Raw genomic sequence first — 10,622 nt, forward strand, 5'->3', positions numbered from 1 at the left:
TTAATTCAGTTTGAAATAAAGAATCATATATAATTCACTGAAAAATGAATTGTTTATTACATTATAAATGACAAATCTTGATAAATCAATACTATTCATCACTATTATACAAAAAATTAAATTTTGACCAAAATTAATTAATATTTATCATGATTTTAACTATAACTAAAATATTTGCTATGGTTTTTAACTGTAGCAAATATTTTGGCCGAGCGAGAAACAATGACTAACTACGATTGCATAACGACTATTAGCGGTTGTTTTTGCAAGAGAGGTCAAAACTTAACTATAGCTAAAAATCATAAAGATGTAAAAAGAAAAAAAATATAATTTTACCCCTGTACGTATAAAGAGTGGCAATTTTGGTCCTGCACGAATTGATTTACGCAATTTTAATCCTATAACTTAAATTATTTGGAAATTTTAGTCCTTGTTTGGTCAATTTAGCTGAAAAATTGCATCTGACTTGCACATGACCCAATTAAATTGCAATATTAATCATTTAAATCAATTTGCAGGACCAAAAATGCGGACCATCTAAATTACAGGACTAAAATTACAATTTAATTGGATCATGTGTAAATCAAATGCAACTTTTAAATTAGCGGAAAAAGGGACTAAAATTACCAAACTTTTAAAATTATATGACTACATCATGAAAATTAATTTTTACAGGACAAAAAATGCTATTTTTCATAAATTACAGGACAAGTTGAATTTTTTAATTAAAATTATGATAAATATTCATCAATTATAATTAAAACATAATTTTTTATATTGATTTTATTTTACTCCAATAATTTTTGCCTCTTTTTTACAACTCCGAGGTGATGACAGCACCGACTGTTCATGCACATAAATACACTCAAAGCGTTCAACCGACGAATGTACAAAGAACTTTGAAGTTGAAACATCGTCTGCGACGACCACACGTGCACGGGGCCTTGATCCGACAATTGAATTGATCATATGCATGCATGCATCTTGAGGTTGTAAGTAAATATACATAGATGGATATAAACACTGTATGTAATTTAAATATATGATCAGATCCGATGGTTGAGAGCTTGTCCTCAAATTCCCCAACATGATTCTCTGTATGGCACACCACCTTATACATATAGACTACAACATTAAACAAATCGACATCTTACGTGTGTGTGTATATATACTGTATTTGATGGTCAAAGCTCACCTGCAGTACGCATGCAATCAACAAAAGATGAACCTATAATCTTATGTAATAACAATGATGGAGGTGGAACAAGCAACCAATATGATTAATTTTTGAGATAATTAAAAATTTGTTTATTACTTTTAAAAAAATGACATGTTTGTTTGTTTTATTTTCAATTTTTCAGTTTTTTGGAACAGTAATTACAGTGAAAATATATTTTATTATACGTATTAAATATAAAATATAAATTAATTAACTAATTTAAATATATTTTTATTTTTGCATTAAAAATCAATATAAAATTAAAGTATATTTTTTCGGCTGAAAACTAAAAATTAAAAATGAAAACACAATAAAAAATTATTAAAATTTGAAATGGGTTAAATTTTGAATTAATTTAGAAAAATATAAAATTTGACCCAAAAGTACCCTAACAACTGAGAGGTACAGAACTATAAATCGAATGGTCGAAATGACATAATTTCACATTAATTATCAATGGTGGCTTTTAAATATTATGATGAATTATTTAAATCAATTCAAAAATATAAATCTTAAATATTATTAATTAATATTTATCATGATTTTAGCAATAATTAATAGCTAATATGACCGTTGTGCGGCCATATAATTCATTAATATTGATCACAATATTTTATTTTTAACTTTAATAATATAACCCTAACAAATTATATTTCTTCGAATGATATTAATGAAATGAGCCCAATATTTGACATTAATACGTCTAAGCCGGTCCCCCTAGTAATTAAGTTATATAGTAGGAAAGAACCTTATAGCTAGGTGCATAACTTTCTTTCTTTTTTTTTTTTTAATATTACTTTCATTAAAACAATGGTATATATATAGTAATTTTGTATTATCCAATTGATGAAATTTTTTGATGGATTAATTTTAATAAATTCGATGCATCAATGACTGTTGAATTATAAGGATATATATGATGATTGATTTATCGTTAATTTTCCCCCTATAGTAATAAGGGTCAGAAAATCCAACCCGATTGAAATCAGAATCATCCATTAAAATTCAGTTATGCCATGCATTCAAATTACTATATATAAAAAAAGAAAAGATTAAATAATTCATTCAAAATTAAGTAAGTATTAATATCGGATAATACAGAACAGGAGAAATAATCTCGACGCCTCTTCTAATTTTCTTTTCCTTGAACCGTTTAATGTGTAAACTCTAGGCATATTACAAAAATATAAATTAAAAATAGAAATAATTATGTAAATTCCCCAAGGATGAAACTCGAAATTATATTTAAAGATCTTCATTTGTATTAAACTAATTAATTGGATTTCGGTTCATATAGAACAATTAAGGTTCTCAATTATTACAATAAGGCAATTAATTTATGAATTATTTGACTAATTAATCATATATAATTTATTCCGAATCATTAATATACATCTCCTAATTAGCTTCTTCACTATTCAATCACACTTGCATTTGTCTCATGCCATAGTGAACCATAATCTTGCTCTTCAAGAGGGCTTCCATAACAAATATGAGAGTAATTCTTGGTCCCGCCAAATTCATGACTCATACCACCCACCATTCCTAGTCCATGGTGGTCCATGTACCACCCCCCCATGCCACCACTAGGTGAACTAGGGATGGTAGTCTCCATATCCATCCAATGAAGATCAAGATCGTCCTGCTGCAACGAGCGATCTAGATCGTTGGATTCATCATTCGACGACTGACAGTCCACAAGATCGTTCTCCCACGTAGTATAATTATGATCATACGCATAGTCATGGCCATTGGAATCAATTTCTGCCTCGAGGGATCGGATCACCTTCGTTAACCTCTCATCGTCGCAGTCATCAACCTGCGTTTCGTCAAGCAGTGACATGAGAAGACTGTGGTTGATCTGTGACAGCTCCAAGTTCTCGAAGCAGTCATGGGTACTGTCCATGTACTCCCAATTTTCGGACACCGTAGAGGCCATACTAATCAAAATTGACCCAAGAAAAGAAAATGGTTTGATGAGAAGAAAGAAAGTAAACTTGGAATGGATATAGATAGAAAAGAAAACCCTAATGGTATTTCCCTCAAGAAATGGAGCCCTTTATATAGGCAAATCGCACTAGGTAGAGAAGAAATGGAGGAGTGAAGTACTAAGTAGTGGCACATGATGATGATCATCTTCTCATTGTCAAATATCTACACACCAATCAAAAAATAATGTGAATTTGCAAATTAAGACAGCCAATCATGTGACCTAGTATTTAAAATAAAGGGACCACTTGCACTAAGGAAGGCTAAGAAATTTAGATAAAATGTCTTTGTCTACCACCAACAAGTAGTCATGACTTTCAAAGGGACCAAAGATAATTCATGTATGGTCTAAACAAGGTAGGAAAAGGTGTCAAAGGGTACAAGGACAGACAATATCTTCAAGATTATGTTAGATCGAATAGCAGCAAAGTTAAGTGAGCAATCAACATACATATTCCCATAAACGAAGAAGATAAAAAGAATTAAAAGTGGAGTGGAGTGGGGTGGGGTGGGTGGGTGAGGTGATGGGATAGATCCAAGAATTATTATTATTTTTTTATTTTTTAATGTGAAGTGACAGCATATATCATTAATTATATGTAGTTATTACAACATGGGAATGGGGTACGTAGGGTAGATTACGAGCCAGAGCATTTTCATCTTTTTTTGTGGATGTGAATTGTACATGTACCTGCATGTTGCGGTTCGCTTTTTAGGCCAAGTCCGTTTATATTAATTCTTATTAATTTCTTTTTTCTGCTTTTCAAAGTTAGGTTTGAAGGCACGAGATTGGAATTATTTGTTTTGTGACAATTACAATATTATAACATCAGATGCTTGCATCTTATGTATATGAATACATGATTTAAAATAAATAATTAAGTCACGCGAATTATTCTATGATTAATTTTGTTACATCTGACATATTTGATTTAGCATCCGTGCACGGAAAATTCCATTTTGTTATTTATTTTTACGTCCCACAAGTTAAACCCTTTATAATTTTGATCTTATTATCTTTAAAATCATTGCAGTATTGCATTCTATAACTTAAAAATATTTGTAATTTTAGTCCTAATAAAATTTTGAGGACAACAACCTTAATTCCTCTCCAAATCAAATTAATGGAGCTCGTGTCATGCTATCATAAATTTAACGAATTAAGTCTTGTGATAAATATTGTAATTTTTTTGGAGTTTTGGGATGTAATGTCGTGAATTCGAAAATAATCGAATCAAAATTATAAAAAGACCAACTTGTGGGACGTAAATAGCAATTTTGTATTTGGGCACAAGCACAATTCAAATTTTTACTTTAAAGTTTTTTATATATGGATAAAATAAAATAATAATAACAATGATTATAATAATATAATAGTTGTTGGTGAGTGGAGGAATATATATAAGGATGGACTACAATTTAGGTCAAGAAGCAAAGTTTTGATATATGCACCTTGGAGAGCAAACATTTGTCAGGTGCCCAATTTTAAGATGCTTAAGAGCTGGAATTCCACATAGCAAATTAAAGTTTGGTCCGATAGTGTGTGTAATGTGTGTATACATAATTGAAAATGCTTTTTTGCAATAATTACCAATATGGTGTCCAATTTTCCGAGCTAAACAAGATTTGGTGCACATTAATTATATTATTGTTGCCCGCCAAAAATTGCCTTTCAAGAAGGCCCTTAGTATAGGAATAATTATACTTTTTGTTTATGAAATTTGATGTAATTATATATAAATTTTTTGTGTTTTGAAAAATTACATTCAACACTCTTAAGGTTTGCTTCGATCTAACAAATAAGTCCATCAATTAGTCAAAATTATTGAATTTGCTGATATGAATAAAAAAACTGAATGAGAATTTATATTTACCATCAATTGACAAATTACTATCTTATTGCAAATCAAACATTTTTTTCGGACTAAACTACCCTTATAACGGTAAAGATATACCTCTTTATATACATTAACAACTGAAGACGTATAAGAGTAATTTGGTCATAAAAAAATTTATTTGACCTGCAATAAGTCAGCAATAAGTCAATCGAGTTAATTAATATAGATTTTTTTTTTTGTTGATATCAGTAAATTCGATGAATTTTGACTAATGGATGGACTTATTTGTTAGACAGAAACAAACTTTAGGGTACTAGATGTAATTTTTCAAATCACAGAGGGTTTACGTGTAATTACATGAAACTTCAGGAGAGGGGAAGTGTAATTATCCCCTCATTATATAATAGGTGTAATTACATTCCCATCTCTTGAGGTTTGATTTAATTACACATAGAATTTTTGTGGTTTGAAAAATTATATTTAGTATCTTGAAGTTTGCTTCTTTCTAACAAATAGATCCCTCCATTAGATAAAATTCACTAAGTTTGTTAATATAAATAAAGAAACTAAATGAGATATTTAATATTAATGACTTGTTAATGACTTATTGCAGGTCAAATATATTTTCTCTGACTAAACTATACTTATAACAGCGAAAATATACTTCCTCATATGCATTAATGTGTATAAATGTATAAGGATAATTTGGTCATATAAAGATTCATTAACCTATAATAATCAATCGGGGATAAATATGTATTTTTATCTATTTTTTGTTATTATTAATAAATTCGATAAATTTTGACTAATAAAACGACTTCTTTGATAGATGGAAGCAAATTTTAAGGATACTAAATGCAATCTTTTAAAGGAATAATTATACTCCTCTCCCCTGAGATTTAGTGTAAATATACGTAGACCCATTGTGGTTTGAAAATTAATTACATTTAGCACCCGTGAAGTTTGCTTCTGTCTAACAAATAAGTCTATCCGTTAGTTAAAATTCACCAAATTTGCTGATATTAATGAAAAAAATGATATCTACCCTTGATTGACTTATTATTGACTTACTGCAGGTCAAATAATATTTTTTAGACTAAGCCACCCTTATAACGGTGAAGATATATTTCTCCACATGTACTAACGTGTGAAAACGTATGAGGGTAGTTTGGTCATAAAAAGATTTATTTGACTTGTAATAAGTCAATAATTATAAGTCAATTTGGGGTAAACATAATTCTTTTTCTAATTTTTTTATTAATATCAATAATTTCGGTGAATTTTGACTAACGGATGCTAGATAGAAACAAACATCAAATGTGCTAAATGTAATTTTTCAAACTATAAAAAATTTAAATGTAATTACACCAAAGTTTTGAGAGGAAAATATAATTATCAGGAGAGAATACTTATCCCTATATAATAATTAAGCTGTGCAACTACACATATTATTAAACATTCCCATATATGAATAATGGGTGGTGAAGAAAACCCACAACCATGTGATATGATCCTTCTTTAGGCCAAATCTTGTCGCTATCAGAATCCCACCTCTTAAAAGTCATCATTATCTCATCTCAGCAATTGCCTCATCTTGAACATATAATAATTACAATTAAGTAAGTAACAATAGTTAATAGCAGAATTTACATTATATAATTGGGTAAACTGCATTATTTGATATTTTTACATTCATGTATCATGATAAATACTTTTCATTAATTAGTAGATATTAATTATGGTCTGGGTCAAATAAATTTTAATTATGATATGTTCCTATTATAGTTGAAAATCAATTTTACTAGATCATTAAAATATATATCAAGTTTTATTGTATACATAAATGGAACAAATATTTAATTAAAATTACTATAACTATGTAAGTATATGTTCTCTTCTCCGTAGCAAACTAAAAAAAATTATGTTTTACCTCTTTTTTTTAGTTAAATGTATTTTTTATTAAATAAATAGTTCAATCGTACAGTACAACAATACTCAATGAGTGGCGTCTCCCTCGACAAGTCAAGGGATACGTACACCAAAGTCTATATAACACACAAGAACTAACAAAGCGAGCTAAAGAAGCACTAAGAATCCTCTGTCTAACATCTTCCACAATGAGTCCAGCAAGTGTGGTCGGTTCTCGCTCAGACTGTTCAAAACATCTCATGTTCCGTTTCTTCCAAATATGATACATACATGAAACCAGTAGTGCACGATAAGCTAGATTAATAATGTGTTATACCTCTTTTAATATATATATTATATATATATGTGTGTTATTGTAGCTTAATAAACGTCTAGATTAAGACTAGTTTTTCCCCTTTTGTAGTTGTGTTAATGAAATAAAATACTCAATTTAATTTTATTCATATAAGTTGCAAAGTCAAAGTTGAACATCTATGTTGCAGTATATGGAAATGCCTGAGATAGCTTCGGACCTTTTCATCGACTCTTTACCTGACCTAGCTGCCAATCCAGCACAGCTTCTTGATCATGATCAGGAGGCAACAATCTAGATTAGACTAGTTTATTTCTTTAGCTAATTAAATGAATAGTTTATTTTGGCGATGAGCATGTTATTAATTAAACTAGTTTGTATTTTCTATTAACTTATTGGTTGTATTAACTAAATTTCTAATTTATTGCATTTTGTATTCAAATTTTTTATTTACTATGATCTATAAATTGATCAAAAGATTTTTAAAATTTATTAATTATCTCAATTTATTAACTAATTGAAAAAAATATAAAAAAATTGCAAAACAACATTTATCACAAATTCGTCCAAAAATAGATCACAATTTTTGTAATGAATTTGTAGTTGTAGCAAAATAGTCACCACAATTTCATCTGAAAATTCGTTAGACTTTTTGTGATGAATTTGAGTTGTCACAAAGTTGTCCCAGACATTCGTCACAAATCGTGGGATGAACTTGCAATGAATATGTGTATGTTATAGAATTCGTGCCACAATTGATTGCAAAATTTTTACAATTATTTGTTGCAGAATAGCCATCGCGAAATGAAATTTTGGTTCCGTCGTACAAATAAATTAATTTGTGACGGATGTTGGGACGGCATTATGAGTTTATCGCGGAAGTTATGACAGGTGCACTTTTTCATCACAACAATTTTGGGACCAGGGTTATTGAAATGAAGTGATGGTCGTCACAATTATTTTATTGGAATAGATTTTCACGGAAATTCATCCCAAAATTTCATTCCAAACAAACTGTTCTTTCGTAGTGCATCATCCATGGAATGTATTTCTAATATTTGTAAAAAAGTAGGAAATATTTATAGAGATCCTTCAAAGATGTCCACGCTTCCACTAGTAGATATGATTTTTTTGTATTAACAAGAATAATTACAGAAGAATAAGAGATCAAACAACTATTATTGAATTGACATTTTGATCTTCTTGATTTTTCCTTGATCTCAAAGACCAAGAAAAAGTATGGGGAGAAGGAGAGAAAATGTGAGTTAGGAATAGAGAGAAGTTGTGCGTGTTGTGGACGGCTAGGTTAGTTTTTGGTATATATACGACCTAATCACATATACACATGGAGTCTTAATCTAGTTAGATTCCAAAACAACCATTCCTATCCATAATATCACCATGTGACTGTGTGGGTTGCTCCTTGAGATCCCCACTCGGCCAGTCCATTTCCACGAGGAGTATGTCCTCCTCGACCTAGTTAAGGCTTAGATAAGGCTTTGGGCTTGTGTTTAACGGATCGAACTTAATTTAGTTAAAATTAAATCAAGCCCATGTCCATTTAAATTTTAATTAAATCAAATTAAAAGCCCAACATTAAAAACTTCATGTATTTTAATCAAATTAAAAGATCCTAGCCCTTTCTCACTTTTAATTTATAAATCAGAACAAGTCCAAATAAATTAATCTAATTAATTTGAGGAGTAACTTAAAATTTCAATTAATCCAATTAATTAAATTTCAAGTCATTAATTGATCGAAATTGAATGATCCAATAATTTAATCCCTCTAAAGTTTAATTTAATTAAACTATTTTATAATTAATTCTAAATTAATATCATCCAATAAAATAATCATCTAATCCAACAGTAAATACAACTAAGCCTTTATTTGTATGTTCCACATGAGAAGATGCATGATTTACAGCACAGAGAAACGCAGCTAACACAAGCAACAATTGCTTTTTTCCGAAATAATACTACCTTGTTACATACAGGAAAAACTGCACTCCAACGTAGTAAACTATTACAACAATGCATGCCACACAATTCATATATACATACAGTTTAATTTACTTCAATCTCCACATCCTCCGCCGTCACAGCCACCACCTCCACCGTCATCACAGCCACCTCCATCGGCTGCAGTAGCCGCAACAGCTCCTCCAGTGCCTAGAACCACCATGCCGCCGTCCCTTGCCATGTCGAGATGAGGAGGAGGAGGACGCCGGATGTCGGCCGTCGAGCTGCGACTCCTTTTGCCTCCTCTACTGGAGAGATACACGAGTAGAACACCTGCAGCAAAAGCGCCAACAAAAATGATAACAACTACATACGGTTCCATCTGGTGGGATAATCATATGCTCTAATTCTCTGACAAGTTCTTTTATATGTTGTTAATTAGTACATATCTTCAGGTCAGACTAACTTAGTTCGTGCGTTTTAAAATTGTGGGATGGAAACAAGCACGAAATTTTCTTGGTAAACAGTATTGACTAATTGTTTGTTTATTACTTAGCTTGAGATAAGATCGTCGGCACCCTACACACCGTTTCTTGAATGACTTTCCAGTGACGATTGAAACGGGGAATTTGAATTTTTTATTACATCTGATGGGGTAGTAGTCCCTTGGCAAATAAAAGGACAAAAATGCTCTTCAAATTCCATAAAAATTGTCGGCTGATGAGCCGTTGGATCATTTGACACATGTACATCCAGATTCTGTTACGTGGAGCCATTCCATATGGTATGATAAGCTATAATTATCGCCAACCATAAGCATTTATGGTATCTACAACTAATGCTATTCCGACCCAATTAGCCCTTTCAAATCGAATGCGACCCAATTTTTATAACTTAAGTATCGGAGGGTCTTAGTTGAGGCCATCCCAATTAGCCTAACATATTCTTTGTTTTCAGGATCCACTTACAGAAAGCTCGAAAAGGGAGTTAGCGACCTGACCTTTAAGCGATCCACGGTTACGATTCGGCCTGAATCTAGCGACCTGCATCAACATCTTCTATTTTATATAGGGATAATCTACACTTTTATCTCCTCAAGTTCGGATATAATTATACATAAATTTCTTGTGGTTTAAAAAATTACATCTAGTATTCTTAATTTTTTATTTTTATCTAATAAATAGATCCACATCCGTCAATCAAATGAAGTTACATCTAGGAAATCTTCACTGATTTATCCCCAATTGATTTATTACTGACATATTGTAGGTTTAACAAATTATTTTTCTCATCAAACTATCCTTATACATCTCGCGTGCTAATACATGTGATGTGGTATATCTTATTTTAATATTTAAAAAAAATTATTTGATCTACATTAAGTAGTAATAAGT

General features: G+C 30.6%; 1 protein-coding gene across 1 annotated transcript; it reads right to left on the reverse strand.

Moving 5' to 3' along the window:
- Positions 1 to 2,446: 2,446 nt before the first annotated feature.
- On the reverse strand, positions 2,447 to 3,322 carry LOC105165527 (uncharacterized). Its single transcript, XM_011084573.3, has one exon. The coding sequence runs from the start codon at positions 3,156 to 3,158 to the stop codon at positions 2,634 to 2,636; it is 525 nt and encodes a 174-aa protein (XP_011082875.1). The 5' UTR covers positions 3,159 to 3,322; the 3' UTR covers positions 2,447 to 2,633.
- Positions 3,323 to 10,622: the final 7,300 nt, after the last annotated feature.

The sequence above is a fragment of the Sesamum indicum genome, linkage group LG12 (genome assembly GCF_026168435.1).
Source record: "Sesamum indicum cultivar Baizhima isolate 11 linkage group LG12, ASM2616843v1, whole genome shotgun sequence".
Taxonomy (NCBI): Eukaryota; Viridiplantae; Streptophyta; class Magnoliopsida; order Lamiales; family Pedaliaceae; genus Sesamum; species Sesamum indicum.